At 42.9% G+C, this 27458-nt stretch overlaps 1 protein-coding gene across 5 annotated transcripts in view; it reads right to left on the bottom strand.

Annotated features, from left to right (window-relative positions):
- Window positions 1–27458, bottom strand: part of RUNX2 (RUNX family transcription factor 2) — a 313937-nt gene that overhangs the window by 106276 nt on the left and 180203 nt on the right. Inside the window, exon 8 of one of the 5 annotated variants that reach the window (XM_060163020.1) lies at window positions 262–327. The exons of the other annotated variants lie outside the window; for them this stretch is intronic. Within the exon in view, the coding sequence (XP_060019003.1) occupies window positions 262–327 (66 nt within the window). The remainder of the gene's footprint in view (window positions 1–261; window positions 328–27458) is intronic. 5 annotated transcript variants of the gene reach the window in all.

Here is a 27458-nt window from a genome sequence, read left to right as displayed (position 1 = left end):
TGGATACTATAATATTTATTAAACGAATCATCCCAATATTTTTCTCTTTCAAGGTGCTGATCAAGAGTTGTTCATTTTTTGTTAAAATGCACACTGCCTGTGTTCTTTATAAAATGCTCGGGTCAAGTGCCGTGATGTGCACTGGTAGCAAGAAGTGACTACTTCAAAGCAATATATCGTTAACAAGGTGTTTCTCACTCATGGACAGTCCCAATCAGACAGCCCCACCCAGCCCAGCCCAGCAATTGTGAAAAGTCTCACCTGCCTGGCTCTTCTTACTGAGAGTGGAAGGCCAGAGGCAGAAGTCAGAGGTGGCAGTGTCATCATCTGTAAAATGAGGGGATGAGCTCTAAGTTCCCTTCCGGCTCTAACGTTCTATCACCATGAATCCCAAGACAGGAGGAGAAGCAACGGCCTTGGGGGTGGGGAAGGGGAGGCAGAGAAGGTCCCACCCCTCACAGTACCTTCCCAGAATCCACAGGCCCATAAGCAGAGAGTCAAAAGCTGGTGAGCAGCTTCTAATACCAGAAGCAAACACTTTCAAGATGACAAACCAAAACTAGCACAGTCTGGGCAGTTACTCTCTGCTTTTTATAAATTCTTCCATCCTCCGCTGGCCTCTCCCTAACCCCACCCAAATAGGAAATTCTGACAAGCTCAGGTGTGAAAAGGTACAAGAAGTGATTAGGACAGAATCGCCAACGGGGCCAGATGAGATCTGCCATCTCCCTGCCCTGTGCTTCTGTAGTACCTGAACAATGTGAGCAATTTCAAATGGAAAGACGGCACCCTTACAACACCAGCGTTTGCCCCCCACGGGAGCACAGAGCTCACACAGGTAGGCTCAGCAATGTAAAAAATGCTTCTCATGGGTATTTATACTTAAAATATACTGTCGCCATAATTAAAATTCCAGGTGGTTTCCCTGATTTTGAGGCAGAAACCTCATTAAAACCCTTTATGTGGGGACCCTGCCAGTAAACTCCAGTGTGGTTTTGAATTTCTCTACCTCCCACCCCCAACTTCTCGATTGTACCTGATACATTTGTCTGATGTTTTTATTATCCATCACATGCCAGGATCACTCTACCTTTTTGGCTTCTAAATGCCAGCTAATGCAAATGGACATTCATTTTTCAAGTAATGAGCTCTGGCTGTGGTTTATAGAAAATAATACAACAAACTTCCGCTGGCTTTACAGAACTCTGACCAATGACTTCTAGTCATTTGAGACTGTCATGTCTTGAGGATTAACTCCTTCTGGGCAAAGAGAGCTCAGGAGGACTTTAAAGGGATGATACGGTAATTTTTATGTTACAAAAAATAAAATTTTCTAGAACTTAGTTATTTCGTGTTACACTGCAATGTGTTCTGTAGGAAGAAATTTTAACAACTTGCTGCAGTATCACGTGAGAGCTCTTATATAATAATCAATGATGGGGAGATGGAAGGAATTCTAAACTTAAAAAGAAAGAACTTAAACCCCTTCCTAACCTTCGATTATTTATAATAATTATTACAGAAGCAAAGGATATAACTAAATTTTCTTTCATTGAATGGGGTTGTACCTGTACTTCTAATCTCCGTTCTGTACAAGAACTCAGTTTTTCTTTTAGACCATCTTCTCAGGTTATTTCGACCTTGTGTCCTAAACTATTCATACCCATGTCACCAGCCACATTACGTACAACTACAAACTATCTATAGACCTGGATATTATATCAACTAAAGTAAAGAAAATATAATATCTACTTACTAAAAGGATCAGGATGAAAGCCTGGAGAGTTCTAAAAGTACTCTTACCCCAGTCTAATTTTAGAAATGCAATGCTGAAGCTCAGTAACGGCCCCAGTGATCTGCCTTGTAGCCTTAGAGCCAGTTTAAAACTCCAGATTACAACCTACCGATTAAATAAAGCCAGCACTGCCAGGAGTTACTTGAAGCCCAAGATAAACATGACGCATCTTCCTGATAGGCTTGTTTTACCCAGCATGGAGACAAGCGTATGCTGTACAGTAAACATGGACGTGATATGGAGTAGAATGCAACACTTGGGTGAATTTTCAGACAAACAAAAAATGACTTCAACAAAAGTTTGCACTTGTGAAGCTTTAAACTATGCCCCCGGATTCCCTAAGGTACCCATTTATCCTCCTCTGCTAGTCTGGGGTACTCCGGTGAAAAACAAATCCAAACCCCTCATTGACTGTTTAGATGATCCTAATCCAACCCGCTGACAAATAGGGAAGCTAAGCGGAGAAGGGAGCCATGTGCTCTACAAAAATCACAACGCTCCAGAGAGGCAGAACCGCAGCTAGACAAGACCTCTTCGACCTCTAACCGCTCTGCAGTCTTAGTCACCCTTAAGGAATTCGGTGGACACAACCACAGATACATTTGCTGTCTTACGAGCCTATCTGCCGAAATGAATTTGCCTAGAAATATTTAAGTAGGTTCTTCTGGTGCCCATGTGTTGCCCAATGAGAGCTACTGTTCTTGGGACACTATTTAAAAACTCTTTCGGGACTTGTTGATCTAATCTGCTCAACAGTGAGCAACTAATTCAGTTGTTCGTGGCATAATGTGAATGAGACCAAGGTCAAGGGCTTGATTCCCTTAGGACCTGCTGGTTCCCTACAGATGCATTTCATTCCACAACTGCTCGCTGCACCCTTAGCCAGTCAGACAGCTGCAGATTTATGTAGTTATCATAAATAGAGCTGCAAGAACCTTGCTCATTGAAACGGCAGCAGCAGCAATTTTTCACAACCCAGTGTACCTGGGGAAGAATATATTAATAAAATGCCCGGCAGCTCAAATAAAAATAAAATCAATGTTAAAAGTAAAAATTTCTGGGCTTCCCTGGTGGTGCAGTGGTTGAGAGTCCGCCTGCCGATGCAGGGGACACGGGTTCGTGCCCCTGTCTGGGAAGATCCCACATGCCGCGCAGCGGCTGGGCCCGTGAGCCATGGCCGCTGAGCCTGCGCGTCCGGAGCCTGTGCTCCGAAACGGGAGGGGCCACAACAGCGAGAGGCCCGCGTACCGCAAAAAAAAAAAAAAAAAAAAAGTAAAAATTTCTTGCTCCTATCCGCCAAAGTCTATGGGGAAAAACGAAATGGCCTCCCTTCACCCAACCAGGTCTCTTGGGCCTCCCAAGCAAGTGGAAAGTGTAGGGGAAAGGAGTGAAACCAAGATAAGGGAGAATAAAAGAGAAGCTCTGATCTTTTATTCTTGCAGCCTGCAAGCCTCCACTCAGTGCCTTCCACACCCCGATGGCTAAGGAGAGTTATCTTGGGTCATACTTGACTCTTAACTAGAGTGAGCTGCGGAGGGCAGTGATAGTCTAATCCCTGTTCGTTTTCCCCTTTGGGGCTTAATAACAATGATACTTGATGTTTCTAGGCCTTTACCAAGTACTTTCACATGCATTTTCTTAGTCAGTAGACCCTCAAGACGTTATGGTTGGCTGAAAATGGGCCAGGAGAGCTATCAAAAGAATGGAAATAGGAGTTTGAAAAGAATAGCAGACCGGGGTACTTGCCATTCAGGGCTGTCAGCTAGGAAACATCGTACCCATGTATCACCCCCTCTCAGCAGTGGAATTTACACGCCCCAGCCAAGGAGGGCAGGTCGGGGCGGAGAAAAGGACAAGGGGCCTTGAATCCAGGTGGAACACAGATGGGCAAATGCAGAGGTCCTCTGCCCTTTTTTAATGCAAGGGCAAAAATATACAGAATGAAAAGCCATCATGCTTCTCGGCAATGAGGCGTTAACTTCAAAGCTTCATCGAGGCCTTCCAAATGGTAGGAGTTGTCGCCACACTAAATCTCAAATAACAACGTCCGGGTACTTTTTATTAACCCCCTCGCAGCATCCTTTCTATTGGAACATATAATACATGAGATCTCCACAGAGCCGCTCTCCTCTAAGAATCTTCTTCCCTTCTACATTTTGGCTGCCACCTTCCCAGCTGCTCTATTATATAATTTCCTATTTCACTCCTGTTCGAAATAGCATTTATTTTCCATGTCACTCTTTCGGGCCCTCAGCCACTACTTTACTGAATTATTAGCTGTTTCGTAGCCTGTGCTCTCCAACTACAAAGTAAGCTTTGGATGGTTAAAGATGATTTATTTTCCTTTCATATCCCTCAGAACTGTCTATATTATAAGAGCTTAAATTTTTTTTAAATGTAAGTGTATGAAGGGATGGATAAATCAACAAATAAGTAAATTAGTTGGGGGATCAGGAACTCCGCACAACAGCTGGTACATTTTTGACGCATCAAGCAAATAGATATTATAATAAACATTAAGTAATGCTGACATCAAACCTAAAATGTAACTCAAATACGATTCCATACCTATAAAACCTCCTAAAGCTCTCTTTAAAGGGTGTTCAGAGCTCTCCCCGAGCATTGTTACATCAGTTGACCTCACGTTTCAGACAGGGGCCCGCAAATGGCGGTTGCCACTAGTGAACGGATTCCTCTGTTTTGCCACCGTGCTGTTCCCAATATCCTGAGAGCCCGTATCTGTGTGTAAGTCTACACTGGGGAGCCACGGGGAGACGAGAGGAAGGAGAAAGACAGCCAGGCCAGAAAGGTACAGCCTGCGGGAAGGCGAGTCAGCACGCTCCTCTCCCTCTGGACCCCAAGGTAACTGTTGCCACTAAGGTCACGTGGTTTATTTGGAGTGGGCTGGAAAGCTTGCTTCCTGTCTGAATTTCTAGGTAGTATATAGAGCCAGTATGTCAGCATCATCCAGAATTGTGGATGACCTTTATAGATGAAGAGATGGCACCCTGGAGACACGTGGATCTGCGTGACATCCCGAGATGAAAACGCGGTCCTCCTGTCTCAGGCCCGAGTGTGCTACTCCCTGTCTGCATCCCTGACAGTGCGTGCCGGTGGGGAAACGTAGAGCTTCGGCCTTGAGCTTCCAGAGATCTGCATTCTATGAAAACACACACAGAAGGGGAAAATCTTCCACCTTTTCAGGCCACACAGGAGCAGAGCCTTGAAACCACAGGGTGTCATCCCGACCCAGCACAGGTCACAGCCACCCTTCACCAGGCGTGACTGAGCAGCTCTGCAAAGGGGGTGCGGAAAATAAGGGTGAGGCTATTGGCACAGTCAGAGCCCTCTGTTCTACTCTTCCACGGTCACGTCCCACTACTGCTCGGTATGAACCTTCCTCTTTGGGGCGGGGCATGTACTCAGAACCCTCACTACAGCTTTGCTCATCCCCAGACTCACGGCCACCTCTCTTTTCTCTGCCAGAGCCGGGTACGTAAGCACTGCCTTCAAAGCTCACCACTACACAAGGACTTCCCAGGTATACAAATCCCTATCACCTTTTCCTTACCCTATACATCTGCAACGTTTACAGATGTAAATTTACCACTCCATGCATTTTAAAGTATCATCACTGGTTTTAGAGAAGCATTTTCATTTTCCAGCTAAAGGGAAAGCAAATGAAGAAGAGGAACCGTGTATCCTTCTTTGAGATCCTACCTAGCAGGGGCTTCCCTGGCGGTCCAGTGGTTAAGACTCCTCACTTTTACTGTAGGGGGCACGGGTTCGATCCCTGGTCAGGGAACTAAGACCCCGCACACTGTGCAGCCAAAAAAAAAAAAAAAAAAAAAAAGCAGCTCCCCTACCTAGTTCACGGTATGGCACTGAAAAAAGACGCGTACTTCTAAAACATCTACTAAACGAATCAGTTACTAGCACAGACCCAAGCAAGCAACATGACAGAAGCAGAAATGCTATGTAAACATTACCTAAAAATCAACTTTGGACTCTACGCAGAACATTACTTTGCATTTTCCACATTGAGGTTTTAAGAGATTTTTTACATCGGTTTTCTTACTTTCCCTGAATTTGTCCCCTCACATTAAAATGATCAAGTATCAATCACTAAATTAGTTTTACTTTTAATTTCATTAGACAATGGGTGGAAAAATATACCCCCCCGTGGGAGAAATGTAATGGATCACGTTGATGGAGAAGAAAGCAGCAAAATGAGGATCTGAAATCGATTTTTTGAAGATAATGAGAGGTCAGACCAGCAAGCTCCACGGTTTTGCAAAAGAGAGGAAAAGTGCCTCGACTATCCAGTATAAATATTTATTTTCCGTGTTGTAATGAATTGTACTTTTCCACTGCACCCTCACAAATTCTGAAAGACCAGCTGATCCCAAGGCTAAGAAAGTATGCTATGCTGAAGGAAAGAGAGAGAAAAAGGAAAAATAAAAATAAAAATAAAGCCAAAAACGCACAACCTGGCAATTTTCAGAAACTTCAACCATCCCTTAAACCCACCCAAATTTTGAGGATATGGTTGGAATAATACATTTCCTCTCGGTGAGAAGGAGGGAGGCCATAGATGTGCAGTGCGTGTGTGTGTGTGTGTGTGTGTGTGTGTGTGTCCCCGTGTGTGCACGGGGAGGGAGGGTAAGCGAGAAGGAAGAAACCAAAGGGTGAAGGGGGGAGAGAAACGGAGGAAAAACGAGAGAGATCTTCTTGCTAGGCCTTGATTAAGAACTTTTTAAAGGCTAGGAAGGGTGGATAGTCTTTGAAACCAGATCCGCCACAGGAAGGAGGCCAGCACCCAGGACACCGTGTCTTTCAGAAGGGGCCACCCACAGTGCCGCGGTGGTCATATGACTGCTCTGTCACATCCTGAAGCCATTTCCAGCCCATGCACACGTCTGTGCTCCCATTTAGAGAGGATGGGATATATGGGGAACACACATATGGAAACACTTTCAGAGAATCAGTTTCCATGAAATTCATAATGAGCCAAGTGGCTTCAGATGTGGTTGCGTTCCTCCGATTAGCCAGAAAAAAAAAAAAAGAAGGAAGAAAAGGAGGAAAAAGGGACAAATCCACCCTTTCAGACCTTATTTCAGTTTCAGAGAAATTAAAAACCACTAATGACTTATGGCTACCAAAACACAGAGCCACAATTAAGACAGGAGGAACTAGGAAAAAGAGGGACAGAGGTTTAGAAGCAACAGCCTTTCCCTCCTAAAAATAACAGCTTCAATATCAGTAATCTTGTCTTAAATCAGGGGGAGGCTTTCCTGTGACGGTATCTGCCTAGGGTGGCATAATTTTCTGACATCCTGGCAACATGCAGTGCGCATGCGCACGTGTGGGGTGGGACCACGCGGACAGAGGCAGAGGCTAGGAGACCGGCTTTTATTCGATAACATATGTGGCCAATTAAGATTATTTTAAAAATTGCAACTAAATGATAAATTGTTCCTAAGTAAATCTTTCCAAAAAGCCTGAATGCAGAAGGGACAGCCTGGTATTTTCCTGTGGCCTGTGCTAATGGTAACTCAGACTATATTAAAAGCAGAAATTTATGAACTGGTTGAGATGTTATATATTAGACAATCAAGCTCAGCTGATAGGAAGGCATGAAATACAAGAAGGGAACAAATGGGGGAGGGACTTTAAAAAGGGACATTGAACTGATATTAGTAAGTTAAGACGTTATTTTTATATTAAAACCAAAGCAGATACACTATGGAGGAAAATTCACATTAATTTTAAGGTATAACAAGAGACAAGAAAATGCTCTCCAGGCAAGAGGTGGGGCTGTTTTGGGTTACGTCAGCAGATTGGGAGCCGCAGAGTGGGGAAGGAGCCGAGTTCCCTCTGCCCTTTGGGGTGCTCCAGTGGGAAAGTCTTTCAAGCTTGGCACATCGTTTAGGAATGCCCTGAGGATGCGCTGGGTACCAGCACTGGCTGGTGGTTAACAGACCAGTCTCTGCTCCAAGCACAGGAATCCTCCAAGCGATTTTGTAGTCACAGCATCCCACGGTGTCACAGGTTTTACTACGGGGAAAGAGGTTCGAAGGTTCCCCCCTGCAGAGGATCTGTACTCCATGGGAGATGTCTACTCACATTAAATCCTCACCCCAGCCCTGGGAGGGAGACAGTTATCACTGACCCCACATTATGGATGACAGACTGAAGCCCCAAGAAGCAAAGTGATTTCCTCAAGGTTACAGACCAGTAAATGGTGGCCTGGGACCTGGCCCCAGACCCAGGGGGCTCAGCTGCTACAGTCCCCTCCACGGTTCAGGGATTCTGTGTCACTTTCATGCGAGTTCTAACATACTGGTGGCCATGCCTACCTGGAGGGCAATGATGGAGAGGGTTCTGATCAATTGTCAGTGACAGGCCTGGGGATGGAGGTGGGGATGGGATGTGGAACAGGGTGGGGTGGGGGGGCTGATTCCTGCCACCTATTTTCCGTGTTCGACTCAGCCCCAGAATTCTCATATGGTCCTTACCGTTGATGTTCTGAGTGATCGTAAGCAAGTCACTTTATTTATTCCCCAGGTTCTCTCATTGGGTAAGACTCTTGTAAGTGAGAACGGGCAAAAGTACACAGCAAATAGTAAACACCTCCACCTCAAAAGGGTATTCCTTCATACGGTATTATTTGAATTAGTAGAGCCAGAGATGAAGGGAAATTTAAAAATTGGGTCCAAGCTAGGAAAGACGTGAGCTGAGAATTAGAATCCCGAAACTCTTGATTCACTCCACACACCCAGCTCCAGACCCAACCAAACTCTTCTGTTAAAAAAAAAAAAAAAGCCTCTTGCAGTGGGAAAAGGAGGCTAGGAGAGCAAATAACTACCATAGCAACCACATTCCACCATCCCCTAAATGCGCAGACTGTTTTCAGATCCAGCTCGATTCTCCCCTTCTTAAAGTAGGAACAGATAGACTAAATCCAGCACCAATGCAATTTCAGACTCTCCCTGTGACTGACTCTAGCGCAGACCCAGGAAGGCTCCAGGCAGCAGCTGCCCTGGAGGTAGCATCGCTCAAAATGTGACAAGCTCGGGGCACCATTTTTTTCAAATAAAATTCCCTTCAAAGGGCTTAGCGCCCTGGTGTGGTCCCACAGCCCTGAGGCCATCCTGAACCTTAACGCCTGTGTCTCAAACCAGCCGATGTCCCAAGACCCAGCATGTGAACCAGATGACCAAAGTGCTCTGGTTCAGGCTCGACGTCAGCTCCACAAGCTACAGCTCTCCCGGGCCTGATATGACCCACGTTAATCTGGGATCAAAGCCACAGGCTTCAGCCTCAAGCTGTGTCCTGCCGGGACCTGTCCTTACCCGTGCCCTCTCTCCCTCTCCAGTCAGACGCATCCACTTACTGGCTCCCTCTGCCCATGCCCTGGGAGGGGTTCCTGTCCCAGGGAGACCATGTAAGAGGCTTCCTGGTCATGACAGAAGGTAGCCTTAGATCCAAGGTCCACTTGTGTGTGTGTTGTATCTGCTGCCCAGATGGCTTATCAATCCTCGTCTCATCCAACTTGCTGGTTCCTCAAGCTTTCCTACCCGTTCTGTGACTTCAGGTCACGCTTTTTACTCGGGTTTGTGTGTATGTTTCTAGATCTCTCTATTAGGAACACAGCAAACATTTGCTGGAGTAACAATCCTGTCCCAACTTCCCTTTCCAGTTTCGTTTCTCACTCTCCTTCTTTGGGAGCTCTACAATCCATTCAGACTGGACCCCTGTCCATGTTCTGTCCTGTCCACCTTCCATTTTCCCTCCTTCAGGCGCTGGGTTTACGTTATTCCCCTCAGCCCTCAGTGTCCCCACCTCCACTCTATCTCAATCCCTTGAAATTCTAAGCAGCCTGTAAAATCTACCTCACAATCCCCCTCCGCTTCCAAGAGCCTTCTCGTGTTCTTGCTTTGGCCCAGAGTGACCCCTCCTTCCTCTGCACCTCGTTCTTCACTTATATTTCTCTTCTAGGCAGGCGTGCACACGCAGAGGACCTACAATCACCTCACCACTTCTACCAGCCTGTAAATTCCTCGAGAACCACAACTCTGGCCTCCATATCTTCAAATGCACTGTAGCTCCTCTCAGAGTGACATTCGGGAAGTTTTTAAATGTGTGAGAGGAGAAAGAGATGGTGATGCCAGGTTTGACCTAAAGCCTTGCCTCTAACTGCATTCTGCCTGTGCCTTCTGATTTCTGCCTGTCCATCTGCAGCCGACGGCTCTTCCTGACCTACGACCCCTGTGGTTTACTTGCACCGAAAGGGCTCAGGTTAGTCCCAGACCCACAGCACTGCTCTGCCCACCGGTTCTGGGGTGCATCTCTCGTTCTAACCTGTCCCCTGGGTTTGCTCCCTTATACTAAGAGCAAAAATTTGTTCTGGCTTTTTCAGTCCCAAGCAAACTGTCCTGTCCCACGTCGACACTGACTCTCAAAAATAATAGTTCAATTAAAAAATCATGTTGCAAATGTGTATGTTGCTTTTTAGGTTGTCACTGTTTTTACATACATCTGGTTTTACCTTCACAAAAAGCCCAGCTGATGTGGAAGCTCAGTCAAGGAAAGGAGGCACCAACTCAAGGACGCAGCCAATTAGCGGCAGAGCCAGGATGGAATTGTTGCGTTTCCTAATTTGTCCCTTTTCCCCACGCAACTTGTCCCTTTAGCGTCTACTACTTTTCATCCTAAGAGAAGTCCTGGCAGGGAGAAAGATGGTATTTCTTTAACAACGGGGATGATCTCGATTGAATTTTTTTTTTTTAAGTGATGACCGGCATGCCTTCTCACACTGAAGGTTTATATCCAGTAATATCAGAAACCAAACTACAACCTTTTATTTAACTGAAAAACTGACTCACTTTGAAAAGAATTTCTTTTTCTTTCTTGCTAGGATTCAGCCTAAAACCATGTACAAGTCTTCATACTGTCCTGAGACAATGCTCCTTATGTAACTTCCGAATCCAAACACAGTGTTGCAGTAACTCGTTCCTCTGACATTCTGAGTTTTTCCACTCAGGCCCTGCACACGGAATTAACTCAAAACTTCTGCAAGAAAAACGTCCCTTTTAGAGTTTGATTTGGCATCCATTTCAAAGAGCTGTTTGTATATTTTAGAATATGGAGAATTTTCCTTTGATTGAAACCTCTCTTTTCACAATGGACAAGAGATGATTTCTCTTCTGAGTGATTTAAACAAAAACAAACACATCTTAGTTACATAGAACCTTGTTCTCAAAGTGGGTTTTTTTTGACACAAATCAAACCCTACAGATTGTAAAGCATTTGGCAAAAGCCTTCAAACAGCCAAAGCCAAAGAGTGAAATTTTCCTTGTTGTAGGAGATAAACAAATACTAAGGCAAATGGAAAAAAAAAGAAAAAGAGGACCTCCTTTCACTTTCTACTCTGCTCGATAACATTGCCCTCTCAACACACACACCCACCCCTGCAGAGGGGTTTCATCCTCAATGTTTATTCCTGGTGCTAGAGGAATAACCCTGCCGCAAATGGACAATTTCAACATCTGTTTGTGGCTGCTCCCAGACTCCTTGTACTTCTTTAGGACATGAAGACCGCTGTCTCCCGAGTGTAAACAGACACACCTAATTATGTATTAAGGTGTCTGAGAGGAGCTACTTGTTTTGATGACAAAAAAAAAAAAAAAAAAGAGGGCCTGGTCAGCTCCATATCCTTGAGAGAAACACACAAAAACACAACAAATAGTCCAACAGTAGCTCCTCCAACAGTGGAAGTTCTCTGCCTGCCCGAAACCTGAGCCCGATTTTTCCCCAGCCTGGGCATACTGTCCACTGAGTGCACTCTAGATGTGGCCCAAAACAGCTGATGACCGGCCAGGAGAGATGGTGCTGTCACCGACGTGGAGCAGAGTCTACTCGTTCTATTCATAAGGAGTTAATTCGAGGGTGAAAAGAGGAAAGGGGCCAAGGAGATAATTCAGGGATAGCTTTTTTTTTTTCCTTCAGGTCACAATGGCCATGTGCAGCAATAGCAAAATAATGTCAGTGGTCTATTAGATATGTAGCAGGAGAATAGGATTCTAGAGCCTTGGGCTAGCAGTCGGGGTTGGGGAGGCTTCTAGTCACAGCAGTGTCCCTAATGGGAAGGGTGATCATGGTGGAGCCCCCTCCCACCCCATTCTTTGTCAGTAAAATGATGGAACTTGACTCAATCATCTTTATGGGTTTCCAGCTCTAAAATTCGAATTCAGCTACATATTACAAAACCTTGAGAATTCCAAAAGTACCTTTAAAATTCTATTAGAAGTGCTGTTCCTCTAAAGAAAGGTGCCCATTCATTAAAAAACAGTATTACAGTCTTTTTTTAAATGAAGTATATAAATCCACTGTGCGAAAAATACCAGGTTTCCCTCGATATACAAAATGCCGATTAGAAAATTAAGTTCTTTCACAAAATAAAAAAAGTATAACTGTTAACAACAGTTTGCAAGGAGGTCAAAAGAAAATGGGAACACTATTAGCTTTTCAAGAAAGTTTTTCGTCATTAAATTTAGCAGTAAAGGGGGTTAAAATTTGCTTTAGGCTCACACATTCAATGAGAGATATGATGTGAGCTATTTCTCTTTCTTCTTTGTTCTAGACTTTTCCAGCAAATTGTTTTGATCTGACCTATCTGAAATTAATATAAATATTTATATCCACCTTTCCAACTCTTGCAGGATAGGATATATTGTTATGCATAATTTAAGTAGCTTAAGTTTCCTTGCCCCACACATAAAAATACATACTTTCAGGTTTTAAGATTTCATTAATATGTACATTTTTCATCTCAGAATAAAATTCAGGTTTACAAAAATCAGAAGGTGGATTATTTCCACTGTTGTTTCTGGTAGGAATCTGGTGAATTTTACTTTATTTTGGGTTCTCTGACCTGTAAGCATGAACATTGGCTACTTAGGAAGCATTACTGGTGTTATGTCCCCCAAAGATAGCCTGGAAAGACCAATGTGATAAAAATCCCTCTTAGGATGACACCCAACAGGTTTTGTAGCAAAATCTGGCTCTGATGTGGAGACCCCTATGACAACACATGTTGGGGAAAGCACACTTGGAGCCCAGAGATGTGGGGTTGAGTCTTTCCCTCCCCCGTCTCCCCATGTGACCTAGAGGTCAAGTCTCTGAATGTCCCCGAACCCAAACTCCTACTGGCAAAACAGGGACTATAATAACATCTATACTCCGATGAGCTGCTGTGAGGTCAAATGAGAATGTCTGTGAAAGTCTTTTCTATATATTTAAAACACTATCTAAATATTATTATCATTATTAATCCTGAGTTTTGCTATGCACTTAATTTTACTATCACCTTTGGATATAGTTGCTATTGTATACTCCTTCCCGTTTTCCTCTGCACCTAATCTGTCGTAACACGGTGTTCTTCTTCTGCAGGCCTTACGTAACTTCTGCCATCAGAAAAGCCACTGTTATCGATGATGTGAGCGTCCTGGGTCTTTTCAATTTCCTCTGGGAGTTGCTGAATTAGAGCAGCAGGAGAGCTCCAGCCTCCCCACCACGAAGACGATTCCTCCTCCCTGGTGGTGTCTTCAGTTTTTCTTCACACGTTCAGGGGCGCCTGCCCGAATCTCCGCGTCTCCTGGCCGACCCAGCCTTCAGACCAGCACCCTGTCGTGCTGCTGGAGGCCCCTCGTCCTCAAACTGCACTGGGCCATGGTCCTTGTCACACCCAGTGTGATGCCACCGGAATCCACAGTCCCAACCCGCAGGTTGTATCTGTACAAATCTCTTTATTCGTCCCGTTTCCCTCAAGGCTAACTTGCCTATTTATTTGTTCTATTTGTTAGAGCTCACTTGCCACATTTTTCAGTAACTGCAGAGCTTTACCTCACTGTGAATGGCTCCAATCCGCCTTCTACATAATCTCAAGTGGTACTTGCTTATTCGATTTTTACAAACTTTCAGAAAGATTTTTTTCTCCAACTTCCAAGCGGAAGTTCTGTTATTTACCATTTGAAATGTTACCTTTGTATTAAAATGTTAGCAGGAAGACCCTTGGGTGGGGTTCACTTTGGTGAAATAGTTTTTCTCTTAATTTAGGCACCAGGGAACATGGCAAAGAGCTGGGCAATGCCACGAAGCCACCTGCAGGGACCCAGGGCGTAAGCTGTGGCTTCTAGCTGACACTTCAAATACTAGCTTGGAAGGTCTGCACAGGGGCTGAAACACAACCACATCGCCAGTTTTCTATTTCCAAGGTCCCTAAATAGAGGCCTAGTTATCTATCTCCTTGCCCACTTTTGTAGTGATTTTCAACATAATACTGCAAAGTTATAGCAAAAAAGAACAGGACCAAAGCCTTAAAACTGGAAGGGACCATGAGCCTGACCAAGACCACCCCTCGGGCTTCCCTGGTGGCACAGTGGTTGGGAGTCCGCCTGCCGATGCAGGGGACACGGGTTCGTGCCCCGGTCTGGGAAGATCCCACATGCTGCAGGGCGGCTGGGCCCGTGAGCCATGGCCGCTGAGCCTGCGCGTCCGGAGCCTGTGCTCTGCAACGGGAGAGGCCACAACAGTGAGAGGCCCGCGTACCGCAAAAAAACAACAACACACACACACACACACACACACACACACACACACACACACACACACACACACACACACACACACACACACACACACACACACACAAAAAGACCACCCTCGTTTGAGGAAGAAGCAAGTCTGACCATCAGGATTCAGACCTGGCTCCTGGGGAGAAAACAGTCCTCCTTCTCAAGCCTGTTGTCTTTAAGTTTTATTCCTTTTAAAAAGTGCCTATTTTTTTTTCCCCAGTAGCCTGTTATTTGGTGTTTCTCAATCTGGTTTTGCATCCTCCTTACACTGAGTCTTTTGGTTTCAATCTTCCTTGACTGCTCTATTCTAAATGACAAAGCCAGAGAGAAAGGTTAAGAATGAGCTTCCACAGCTAAAGAAATGTCCCACCTGTTATCTGGAATTCCAATCCATGAAGTTTTCAGAGCCCCTGGAATTATTCTACATGTCCCATCCCAGGAGATGCTGATGCCCTTTGAATCGTACCTTATTTTGGGTCCTTTGGGCTTCCAAAACTCAGTATAAATCCATCAACTAAATTTTAAGTGGATCAGGTCACCGAGAAATATGCTCCCCAGACTCTGATTTTACTGCTCTCCTTTCCTTTAAAACAAGCTAACAAATGGTGGTAACGGTTTTCAGGACACACCTCCCTCTGCACCTTGGCACTGCAGGAAGAAGAGGACGCTGGTGTCCATGGAGAGCAGAACTTTTGTTACTTTTCAAACAGGCAATGTCAAAAGTGCTCATATCCTCGTAAGATCTGGAAGCTAATTACTAGAACCACAAATGGAAGGTTTGGGGGTGGGGGGAGGGAAGACTCCCTCTTGAAGGCCCGGTTAAAGGATTTGAGAAGGGAGTGATCACTGACTACAGCAGTGACTCTATACAAGAGTCTCAGCTGTTTGAAGATTCCTCCTTTAACCCTAGTTTGTGCTTATGAGATTCTGCTTAGAACAAGTCCCTCATCCCTTATCAACTCAAGTCTTCCCAGTTTAAGCCATGTCCCCATTTCTCAGTCCTCTGGGAGGCAGGTGTCCGGGGTTGTTGACTCCATTCCCAGTGAGCACAAGTACTGGTGTCTCACCCAGCTTTCCTTGTCTCAAATGCAGGAGATGAGCTAGCAAGCCTGATGTAAGGAACCCCCAGCCCCTTGCCCAGGGGTCTCCTCCCGTCAGGGCTGTTGCCACACACGCTTCCCTTATGATCATCTAATAGCCCCTGCACAGCATTTCACTCCATCTTAAAAGCACTGTATAGCATATAGTATATAAAGGCCATGAAAGACATAAAAACACAATACCTACATTTTAAGAGGAGGACATACAATGCGGGTCAGTCCTCCTAATTAATCTCATCAGTGCACTTCACTTCACTGCACTGTAGTCGGGGTTTGCACGGTGCCAAGGAAGGGGAGCTACTGGAAATAATCAGATTAACGTGTCAATGAAAACAACCAAACCAAACATTTCAGCTCTCACAATGGATTGCTGGCCTGAATTTTCCAGGTGGGTGGTTCTGTATTCACCTAATAAATCAAGCAATTCCTGAATTACCACTTCACTCTGGGGTGTATGAACAGCGTCTAAACATTAACTACGGTTTTATAAGATGCAGGATTATTCCTTTTAAAGTAAACTAATGACTGGGGTGGAGGGAGAATTACTGAAACATTTTGATGATACAGGGGTATTTGCAAATACCGCCTCCAATCCGCAGTCTCCCCATCCCCATCCCTTCCAGGTAAGCATAAAGCACCGTCCTGTCACCAGCATGACTGCCACAGCCTCCCGGCCACACCCTTGCTTTCTCCCTCATCCTCCTACAAAATTCTCCCCCAAACAGCCAGAGTGACCTTTGAAAGACAGAAATTCATTTTTATCGTGACCTTGCTTAAAATCTGCCAGTGGCTCATCACTGTAGGTACCTGCAAATCCAAACCTCTCATCCTGACCAGCGAGGCCCTGCATGGCCTGGATCCCATCCCTCTGACGGCATCTCACCTTCTACACACTCCAGCCACCGGGCATTCTTCTTGCCCACTGCCTGGGGTGATGGGGCAGAGCTACACCTCCGGGCTATTTGGATCTCAGCTTAAATGCTTCTTCCGCATCACATCACCCTATTTTATTTTTTTCACAGCACATATCCCTAGATAATATTTTCTTATTTTCAACTGCCTACCCTTCCCCAGGAAAAGCTAACATGTATTGAGTGCCAGGCATTATTCTAAGGGCTTTACATATATTAACTACCTTTGAGTCCTCATAACAACCTTTCAACATTGGCGATATTATTATTACTATTATTAGCCCATTTTACAGATAGAAAAATTGTGGTACGGACAAGCTAAGTAATAACCCCAAGATTACACAGCTAGTGAGAGAAGAGGCCTGTATTTAAACCCAGGGAGTCTGGCTCCAAAGACTGAATGTTTAATCACCACGTCATACGCCATTAGAAAAAGCTTTTATTCATCACCGTATTAATAAAGATTTTTATCATGTGGACGTAAAACACTATGATAGCAACGCATCACTAAAAGGAAATCTGTTATAATTCTAGTCATATTTTCTCTAAATATATCTAATTTCTTTAATATAGAAAGTCTGGTCTCTGATCCCATTTATTCTGTTATTTACAAAATTCACCTTTTGTTTTAATAACCTTTAGCTTACAAGGTTCTCATTTCTCCAGTGAGATAAAGTACACTTCATTATAACCATCCTCTGGTAAAGAGTGTGTAACACAGAAAAGTTGCATAAAGCCACGCAAGGGTGTGTAAAATGTCAATGAAATTAAGTTCCTTGATTTAATTTTATTTATTTATTTATTTATTTTTTTGCGGTACGAGGGCCTCTCACTGTTGTGGCCTCTCCCGTTGCAGAGCACAGGCTCCGGATGCGCAGGCCCAGCGGCCACGACTCACGGGCCCAGCCGCTCCGCGGCATGTGGGATCCTCCCGGACCGGGGCACGAACCCGTGTCCCCTGCATCGGCAGGCGGACTCTCAACCACTGTGCCACCAGGGAAGCCCAAGTTCCTTAATTTTAAATTAAAGCTGGGGTTTCAAAATCTGTCTGCAGACCCTGACACACATGCACATCTATGAGGCTTCACCATGTACAGAAGCTCAGCTGTGGTCAAGTGTCAAGTTCTTTGGCATTAATTAACCTGATCTTAGGCTGCTTCTCATCAGAATCAACTGGAGCACGAGACAAAGCTTTCCTTGACATCTGTAGTAGTTATTCCTATAAATTTAGTTCATAAATCAAATACTATACTAGCCTTTATTCTTATAATGGGTGGCAGTATCCAGTTTTCTGATATGCTTTCAGGCCTTAATTTAGAATCACAGACATTCAAAGCTTCATGAATATCTAGCCCAACTAACTCATTTCACACCTGAGGAAACTAAGACCCATGGAAGTTACGTGACCTGCTCAAGAACTCAGAGGCACATCCAAAATTAGATGCCAGGTTCCTCAATTCCTAGCCAAGTGCTGTTTCCAACACACGTCCAGTGATGCTATGAGAGTTTAATCACTGTGCCATATGCCTGGGCCTCAGAAGAAATGTTTTTCTGATAAACCAAGTCAATTCAACACAATTTTATTGAACAACTGTTATTTTATCACTGTTGGGTTCTATTCTCTTTGGGGATGCGTGTCCCAAATTTAAATGCTTCCATCATTTGCTGGATTAAAAAGATTATTTAAGACTTTACTAACCCTTCAAAGAGATACTAACCCAACTATATCAATAATCACATTGAATGCCAATGGTCTAAATGCACCATTAAGACAGAGACTGTTGGAGTGGATCAAAAAAAAAAGACCCAATTGTATGTTATCTACAAGAAAGGCACTTTAAATACAAAGGCACACAGAGATGATGTAGAGCAACAGGAAATCCCATTCATTGCTGGTGGGAATGCAAAATGCACAGCCACTTTGGGAGACAGTGTGGCCGTTTCTTACAAAACTAAGCAGACATTTACCATGCGATGCGGCAACTGATCTCCTCGGCATTTACCCAAAGGAGTTGAAAACTTACGTCCACGCAAAACCTACACACAGATGTTTATATATTGTGAGGTACTCACAATACCCATGAAGTGGTATGGTGTTATTGAAAGACTCGGAGTAGTCATAAATGTACATCGCAAACTCTAGGGCGACCACTAAAAAAAGGTTAAAGAAGAAGTAGAACTGATATGCTGAGAAAGGAGAGAAAAGAGGATCATATAAAACACTCAATTAAAACCACAAAAGGCAGAAAAGAGTGGAAGGCAAAAATCAGATAAAGAACAAGGCAATAAAAAGAAAAGAGTAACAAATATGGTAGATGTTACTCCAACTGTATCAGTCATCACTTTAAATGTCAATGGTCTAAATGCGCCAATTAAAAGAGAGAGTGGATCGAAAACCAAGACCCAGCTAATGCTTCAAAGGTGTGGTACTCTTGACAAACTATAAACTTCTAAGGTCAGAAAAAATGGAACTTGTTCTATTAACTGCCCAGGGAGTCAAACTCTTTCCTTTTTGGAATCTTTTTTTTTTTTTTTTGCGGTACACGGGCCTCTCACTGTCGTGGCCACTCCCGCTGCGGAGCACAGGCTCCGGATGCGCAGGCTCAGCGGCCATGGCTCACGGGCCCAGCCGCTCCGCGGCATGTGGGATCTTCCCGGACCGGGGCACGAACCCGTGTCCCCTGCATCGGCAGGTGGATGCCCAACCACTGCGCCACCAGGGAAGCCCCTCCTTTTTGGAATCTTTAAGGCCAATTCTCCACCACACCTTTAAGCAATACTGAGAATCACTGTTTTCCCAAGGTGTAGGTTGGGAGCTTACAGGTTTGTTATTTTTGATGATGAGTACCACAACAGTATTATCAGACTTTTTCCTCTTTTCCAAGCCTGTTTTTATTTCCTCTGTAGTTGTTATTTAGAAAGGGTTCTTCTTAATTACATGTGGATTTATTGTATCCACATCAATGGGTTTATTACTGATTTATTATGAATCACTGCTCTCCTTGGCATAGGGTGGAGTGTTTATAACCATCCTTATACTTGTTATTATTATTCCATTAATGATAACATTATTATTAATTACAACAGGGAGCTGGAATGGTGACCGTTGGGGTTGGAGACAGCTGTAGCCAACGTTTGGATACAGAAACATTGGTCTTATCCCAGTCCCCCATGCTTGGCAGTTTCTAAGCTGGTCACTTAAGGTGAAAGTCTCTCTGGAAAAGATATGACACCTCTCTGAGGAAGAAATCCTTTGAGATATTCAGGGACAATGTTGCCTGAGCAGTATTTTAATTTATAGGATGTTCATAGACTGGACATCCATGAATTTCTTGAGAGTCACATCAAAAAAATAATAATTTAGACAGTTTAGTCAAATGGGATCCTAGATTTACCTCAGACCAAGTGACTTATGTTCCAACCCAATTTAATACTATATGCCTTCCTATTTGTTTTATGAAAATGAACTCTTCGAAATAAAATACTACCCAAAAATGACTTGGAACCATTCAAATTTAAGTGCTGTCATCTACATTTTATCATATAGAATTTAAATTATTCCAAAGCTTTTTACTTGTTTAGTTCTATCTTTCTAAGTTCTCCCTTATGATTATTTCTACATAGTAACAAACCTAAAAACTAACTTAATATAATCATGCAGTTTCTCTTTCCCTTTTTCTCCCAGCACTGATCAAGTAATATTTCCTGAGAAAGCAGTGCTCCATAAAGTAAAAAATAATGCTAATAATGTATTTTTCCTGAAAAAAAGTAAGTAGTAGCTTGGTTGATATTTAGGATTATCCCAAATAAGAGACCTGTTAAGAATATTCGCATGTATTTTCATTCTAAATGTAGTGAATAGGTAAATACATGCACATAATGTATGTATATGTTAGAGCACATGTCTAACGGTGTTCCTTCACTTTAAAAGAGACAGTGGAAAATTCTATAACATCATCATGTGCTAGGACCATATCTGTGTATACAGAATATGAAATTAAGGTAAATGACAATTATCCTTAGTCTCCGATACAGCCCCACTTCTAGATCTATTTGCCAATTCCTAATGGTCAGAGCATAGTGAACCCTGAGGCATGCAGCCCGGACTACTGGGTAGACTTTTCTTCTTCAGGCACGGACTTCCCATGAGCATCTACATGCAGAGCAGAGAGAGAGTAACAGAGGTAGCAAAGGATTAGAAGGCCAGGTCCTTGGCCTAAAGGAAGCTTTCAATCTAGCTGGGAAAAGACAAGGTCTTATATATTCTCGTCATATCTTAAGAAACATTATGAAACCACACGTGTCGACAAGTGTCATTTTTTTTCCAGCTGAAAACGTAATTGTCGAAGCAATTCAGAGTAAAAATATAATCTGAGCAGAATGGAATTGAATTTTAATTTCCTGAAGGAGAAGACTTTAAGTTTATGCAGGGGCAAAAGAGATTTCCTTTCACTAAAATCCTGAGCAGTTTTTGCATATCCTGGCATCCACACGGGCTGGTATCATAATGTAACCGTGTCATATTCCCATCATGTCTTCTGAACGAGACTGAAACCTTCCTGAAGGCAGAGATGCTGTCTTCTGTTTTGCTTTTATTCACTGCCTGCCTAAGCACATTTTAAGTCACATACCACGTATCTGTTGACCCGACTTGAAATGGCTGAAATGAATTGAAGAAAGACACTTGAGGTTGGAAAGAAAGCAAGAGACTACTAATATATTGGGTGACATTAATAAAAATCCAAAGTTCTTGACAGGTAGAAACTATTACCTGAATTAAATAAAATAAAACCTAACAGGAAGAACTATAAATTTCTATACTTGGATCTAAAAAACAAACAAAAAAAAACTGCAGAGGTTAGAAATGGGAGAAGCGCAGCTTGACAGGAAGTGGCAAATATGAGAAAACAGTGTAACATGGCCACCAAAGAACCAAGACCACGTTAGCTGGCACCAGCAGGGGCCAAGAATAAAGAAGCCTGGTTCTCGATGCCAGGCATTAAGAGGGCCACTGAGAAAGTGTAGTTTGCCCAGAGACCACGGACCAGGACGGTGAGGTGACATGTCACCAAACCCCATCATACGGCAAGAGTTTAAAAAGAGGGGGGGAAGAATAGGTGAAAACAGGAAAGATTCAGAAGACTTTGTGAGAAATGACAGTTGTCCAAACCAGATCTCTTGCTTTTGTTTTGGAGGAATAATTTTGCTTCACTTTATGGCTTAGTTAATATAATTTCTATCGTTTTCTCAGAAAAGATTTTGACACTTTATTACATGACGGCTATAATTAATGTCAGACTCTAAATTAGAAATCAAAAACTCTATTTGATCATTTGGTTTCAAGCTGGATCTAAAGTATGTTTTGGCATGATTACTAACTGTTAGCAGCAAGTACTGGAAACAGATGCAGTCTTGATATGTGTTCTAAATGTGAAACACATTGCAAAGAGACTGGGAAATAAAAATATACACTGCTCATGCACACTCTTACTGTGCTATTTCCTGTCCTTATCAGTCATAAAAGTTTCTCTTGTTTTGTCCTTTATTTGTTTTCCCAGGTGAATAAAATCTTCGTTCTCCTTTTCCCCTTTCTTCTTTCATTTTTTCCTACATGCCAGTCTTCCTTTTTTTTGTTTCTCTTGTCTTTTCCACTAATAGTTTTTCCATTAAACATTCACTGAGCACCTACTACGCACCAATATCCTGTGCAAGGATGTGTGAGACACAGTCCTGTCCTTGGAGAAGCCTATCTTCCACGAAAGGGGAAAGGCATATAATGAAATTATTACTAAAGGAAAATACATACACATTAGAGATGTGCCCAAAGTACAGAGACGAGAAATGGAGGAGAGAGTGATTCGCTTGGAGGAAAGTGGTGGTTGGGAAACGGATGCCTGAAGAAGGATCAGTCGGGCCCTGTCCAGCCAATGCAGAGAAATGGGCTGGCCCGTAAGTATGAGGCAGCACAGCATACATGAGGAATGCCAGGCATTCTTAGAAGAAAAGGAGCATCCTTTACCTAGAAGAGTTGAGTATTTGTGGAGGCAGCTATCAATCCATAACATAAATGGATTGGTATTTTTTAGCTTGGGTCTGTGCTGTACTTGAATTGATGGGAACGACCACCTAAAGGTAAATGTTTCTATGGGCAAAACCAAAGAAAAAAATTTTAATTAAAATATGGGCCAAGGGGCTTCCCTGGTGGCACAGTGGTTGAGAGTCCGCCTGCCGATGCAGGGGACACGGGTTCGTGCCTCGGTCCGGGAAGATCCCACATGCCGCGGAGCGGCTGGGCCCGTGAGCCATGGCCGCTGAGCCTGCGCGTCCGGAGGCTGTGCTCCGCAACGGGAGAGGCCACAACGGTGAGAGGCCCGCGTATCGCAAAAAATAATAATAAATAAATTTTAAACATAAAATAAAATAAAATATGGGCCAGGGACTTTCCTGGTGGTCCAGTGGTAAAGAATCCACCTTACAATGCAGGGCACGTGGGTTTGATCCCTGGTCAGGGAACTGAGATCCCACATGCCGCGGGGCAACTAAGCCGCCTCAACTAGAGAGCTCATGCGCCCTGGAGCCCTTGTGCCACAACTAGGGAGAGAAAATACGCATGCCACAACTAGAGAGAAGCCCGCGTGCCACAACGAAGAGCCTGAGCAGCGTGCTGCAACCCGATGCAGCACAAAATATAAATAAATAAAATGAATATATATATATTTTTTAAAATGGGCCAAAGATAAGGAAAACCATAATCTGGACCATTTGGGGACAGTTGCTGAGACAGAGGACTTGTTCCCCCAGGTAGGAATGCATGAAATGCTTTCTAAAAAGAAATATCACTAAGTCAGTAACAAAAGGAAATGGGGTGGTAGTATTCAGAGGTGCAGGGAGAAGAGTCTGGATGTTTTTTAAAATTTAATAACATCCTTACAATGGAATACCATTCAGTGGTAAAAAGAAATGAGCTATCTAGCCATGAAAAGATACAGAGGAATCTTAAATGCACACTGCCAAGTGAAAGAAGCCAGTCTGAAAAGGCTACATACTGAAAAGGCCAATTATATGATATTCCGGAAAAGGCAAAAATATAGAGACAGGAAAGAGATCAGTGGTTGCCAGGGGCTGGGGGGCAGTTGGGGAAGGAGAAGTAGGTGGGGCACGGGAGATTTTTTTAGGGCAATGAAACTCTTCTCTGTGATTCTGTAATGGTGGCTACATGGCTCTATGCATTTGGCAAAATCCACAGGAGCACACAACACTGAGAGTGAACCCTACTGTAAACTATGGACTTTAGTTAATGATAACACATCAATATTGGTTCATCAATTGTACCACACAAATGCAAGATGTTAATAATATGAAAAAGTGGCCAGTGGGGATGGTGTGGGGGAGAGAGATAGGAACTCTGCACCTTATGCTCAATTTTTCTGTAAATCTAAAACTGCTCTAAAAAATAGAGCATTCATTTAAAAGCAAATATATATGATAGTATGTTCCTACTCTTTTGAAGCTAATGACATAACTTAGTTCTTCCACTGGCATTTATCAGGTCAGGCGAGCTTTCTTTACCAAAAGTCCTAAGAACAACAAATCCCTGGACAGACATGATCGTACTCCCTGCAGAACCTCTGAGACACGTAGGTGGGCAATTTTGAGTAATTCACTTACACAGGACCATTGAGGCACAATAAATGAACTGACATACCTGAGAACAGTGCAAAGAGTCTTTAGTGACAGTGAAACTAAAACTCAAGTTTCCTTAGTTCAACTGTCTCCACCCTCTTCTCAGATCACAGCGAACCACAGAAGCCACTGTGTCATTCAAAAATTAACTTTAATACTTTTGGTGAAGTTAGGTTCAAGCTCCCAAGCTTTCTTCTATGAAAAGAAAGGGATTAGAGCAAACCTTTCAATAAAATGTGTCACCATGTCTTTGCCATCCCTGCATAAGCATGATTGCTTTCATTACTGAGTCTTTTTTCCATATGTGGGTGGCTGTACATGTATCAAAAATAAATCGTCATAGAAACAACTGACAAGAACCACGTATAAAGTCAGAGTCGAACCGTGTACACAGGTTTCATTCTGTGCTTCGGTAGCTCAGTCTAGCTACAAGTAGCAGTAACTAGTCATACAACCAAGTTTAGTCAACTTTGTGAGCTGGGCCAACTATCCCCCACTGATGTCGTAGGAATGGAAACCACTTCTTGCAACCTCAGCACCAGTAACTCAAAAGTTATGCTCAACTGAGGTCCAGGGAGGCCCTGGAAAACCGGGCCTACAGCAGTAAGATAAAAAATATCCTCTGCTCATGTCAGAAAATAGCCCATTTCTAAAGAAAGCGAGATGAATTGCAACTTACGGAATGCAAGAAGAACCCAACCGATCACAGTCAATGTTATAGGGAAGAATATGGAATGTTCAATTGGTAACACAGGGCTTGCCTTTGTTTAGGGTCCATTAAATTTAGTAACTTCCCCCTCTGTGGCTTTAAACAGAGAACGTCTTCAAAATAAGAGTGGCTCCTATTAAACTTAATTACTTGCCCATGGCTGCGATGGCAGAGGTGTGTCTACCAAATAGGTGGGTCTTAAGAAAGGAAGGGTTCTACAGTAAAAAGAGTGGATGGTCTAGTGTTTTATTATAGTTGCTTTAACTTTCTGGTTTATTAGTATTAATTGCTGGAGTTTTCCTTTTTACCTCTCTTAAGGCATCACTCCCTCTGTGAGTTGAGTGGCCCTGCTAAAATTAATGTCCACATACACTTGAAACATTACTGAAGCTGCTGGTTCCAAACCCTCAACCTGGGGAGCTGACAGAAACTCAGCTATAAGCGACATTTCAAAAATGAACTACATCAAAGACCTCCGGCTTTGAAATGACATGAAACAATCCTCCCGATAGACCTTGAGTGAGCAAATGGAGTTTTTCCACTGCGGTTTCTAGATTTTGTGGTAGTAATAAAATAATTTTTAGGAACTTTGTTTATTAGACTCATCCCTACTCTCTGCTGCCCTTTGGAAATATTATAGTTGAGCGACTAAGAGTCATAAAAATTGAGACATCTTTAATAGTCCTGTACAGTTAAGTGGAATTCGTCGATATTTAAATATCTTGAAAGAAGGAATTCAAGACTATTTGCTTAAACAGGAAAAAAAAACTTCAAAAAGATTACGGTTCTTAACTCTGTCTCATGTAAAATGATCCTACAATTGCAGAGAAAAATCATCCACACAACCTGTATTGGCCTCTCCCAGGGTACCTGAGGCAGCCAATGTGTATGACCTTGCATCTCTAATTCATGTATCCTACCACACTAAGAGACCTCCAGAAAGGATCAGAGAGGTCCATGGGCACAATGACCAAGACTGCAGAAAAATGCCTGTATAAACCCCTTCCACCTCGTGTATGCCAAAGAGTGGTACAGACGTAGGTTAATCTAAGATACTTCACTCAGATGGGTGGGGCGAGGAGGAGTTTTTTGCAGTGAATAACCAACGCAAGGTACAGTCTCCGCTAGGAGGCTAACAATAGCTCACACTCTTACCCACCAGTCAAAGAATAAGACTCAATAAACAGCTGTGCTTCTTTTCCTAAGAGTATAATTACATAAATTACATTTTGAAAGTCAGTAATTATTTATCTACGTACTATTTTTTTTTAATGAGCTCCAGAAAAGTAATTATCATCTTTGTGTTAAGCCCCACAAGTGCTTTGAGCATCAAAAATGCCATGGGTTGATAATATTACAATGATGAAGCCATGCAACGGTTTGGTTTGTTGTCAAGGTTCCTTGCTTGTCTTGCCACACACCTTGCTCTTTAATAGAATCAGTGAGAAATAACTTTGGCTACCTCTGTGTAGTGAATCTTCTTTTAGGATCATATAAGATGAAATGAGATAATGTATAAAATCTCTGGGGATTGGGGGGTGCCACTTAAATACAGATTATTATGTGATAAGGCCGTACGTTACCACAGTAAGTAGGGTGGGGAGGGGAACCAACCCCTACAGGGCTTCTGCTGCACTAGGTATCTCTAGACTGGTTTCTGCTCGATTTTTGTAATTCGGCTGGATATGAACTAAACTCAATACAATAAGGTAGACCCTATTAGTCAACCAGACGACAATAATTTACTGTTCAGCCATAACTTATAACCGCCGCTATTGCTCTTGTTATACTATTGAAGGCTACTCAAGGTTAAGGAAATATTTTCTGAATCTTTGTACTGCGCCCGTGAACTTCAAGATATCTGGGTTTGTATCTTTCTTTGCGATAAAGTAGAGAATGTTAGTGATGTATCTTTATCATCTTATTTTATTTACTCCTTGCTTCCGTAAAGAATTTGAGGGAGACTACAGGAGCTATGTGGTATAATACCACTGTCATTATCATAATTCATTAAGTTTGAGCATTTGTAGCCGCACTTGAAAAATTACTCAGAAGAAAGGATAACAAAAAAAGAAGTTGTAAAAATGGATTCTCTGAAGGCCTTTAAACAGATTAAATCATGGTCTTTCTTTGCAATGGTCTTTTAGGATGAAATGGAATTTCTTTAGGAATATTTCTTTCTGAAAGATCTTTCTGGTCCCCTTTATTCCTATAACTCCTTGGAAAAGAACCTTAGCATGCCTAGTTACATCTAAGTGTAATTTAACATCTTCTATTTTCTGACACTATAACTGAATAGTTATATTCTCTTAGCGCTTTATTGAGTTTTTGTGAATGGCTCCCAACTGCTTTTAGCTCTATAAAAATTTATAAGTCTATGGAATAATAATAATAATGACAAACATTTATTGAGTACTTCTATGTGTTAGGCACTGTGTTAAGTGCTTTATGAATGCCATATGAGTATTAACTTGTTTAAATATCTCATGGTGATTTTTGTTTTAAATATACTCTGTAGCCATCCATTTTAGAAAGCAAATAATCCCTCTAAAAGTTTAGATTTTTACCTACTGATTCATTTAAACCAGGACTTGCCTGCAAATTATATACAGACATACAATT

The sequence above is a fragment of the Lagenorhynchus albirostris genome, chromosome 10, assembly GCF_949774975.1.
Source record: "Lagenorhynchus albirostris chromosome 10, mLagAlb1.1, whole genome shotgun sequence".
NCBI lineage: Eukaryota > Metazoa > Chordata > Mammalia > Artiodactyla > Delphinidae > Lagenorhynchus > Lagenorhynchus albirostris.
Note: the sequence above shows the minus strand (reverse complement) of the source record. Positions and strands in the feature narration are given on the sequence as shown.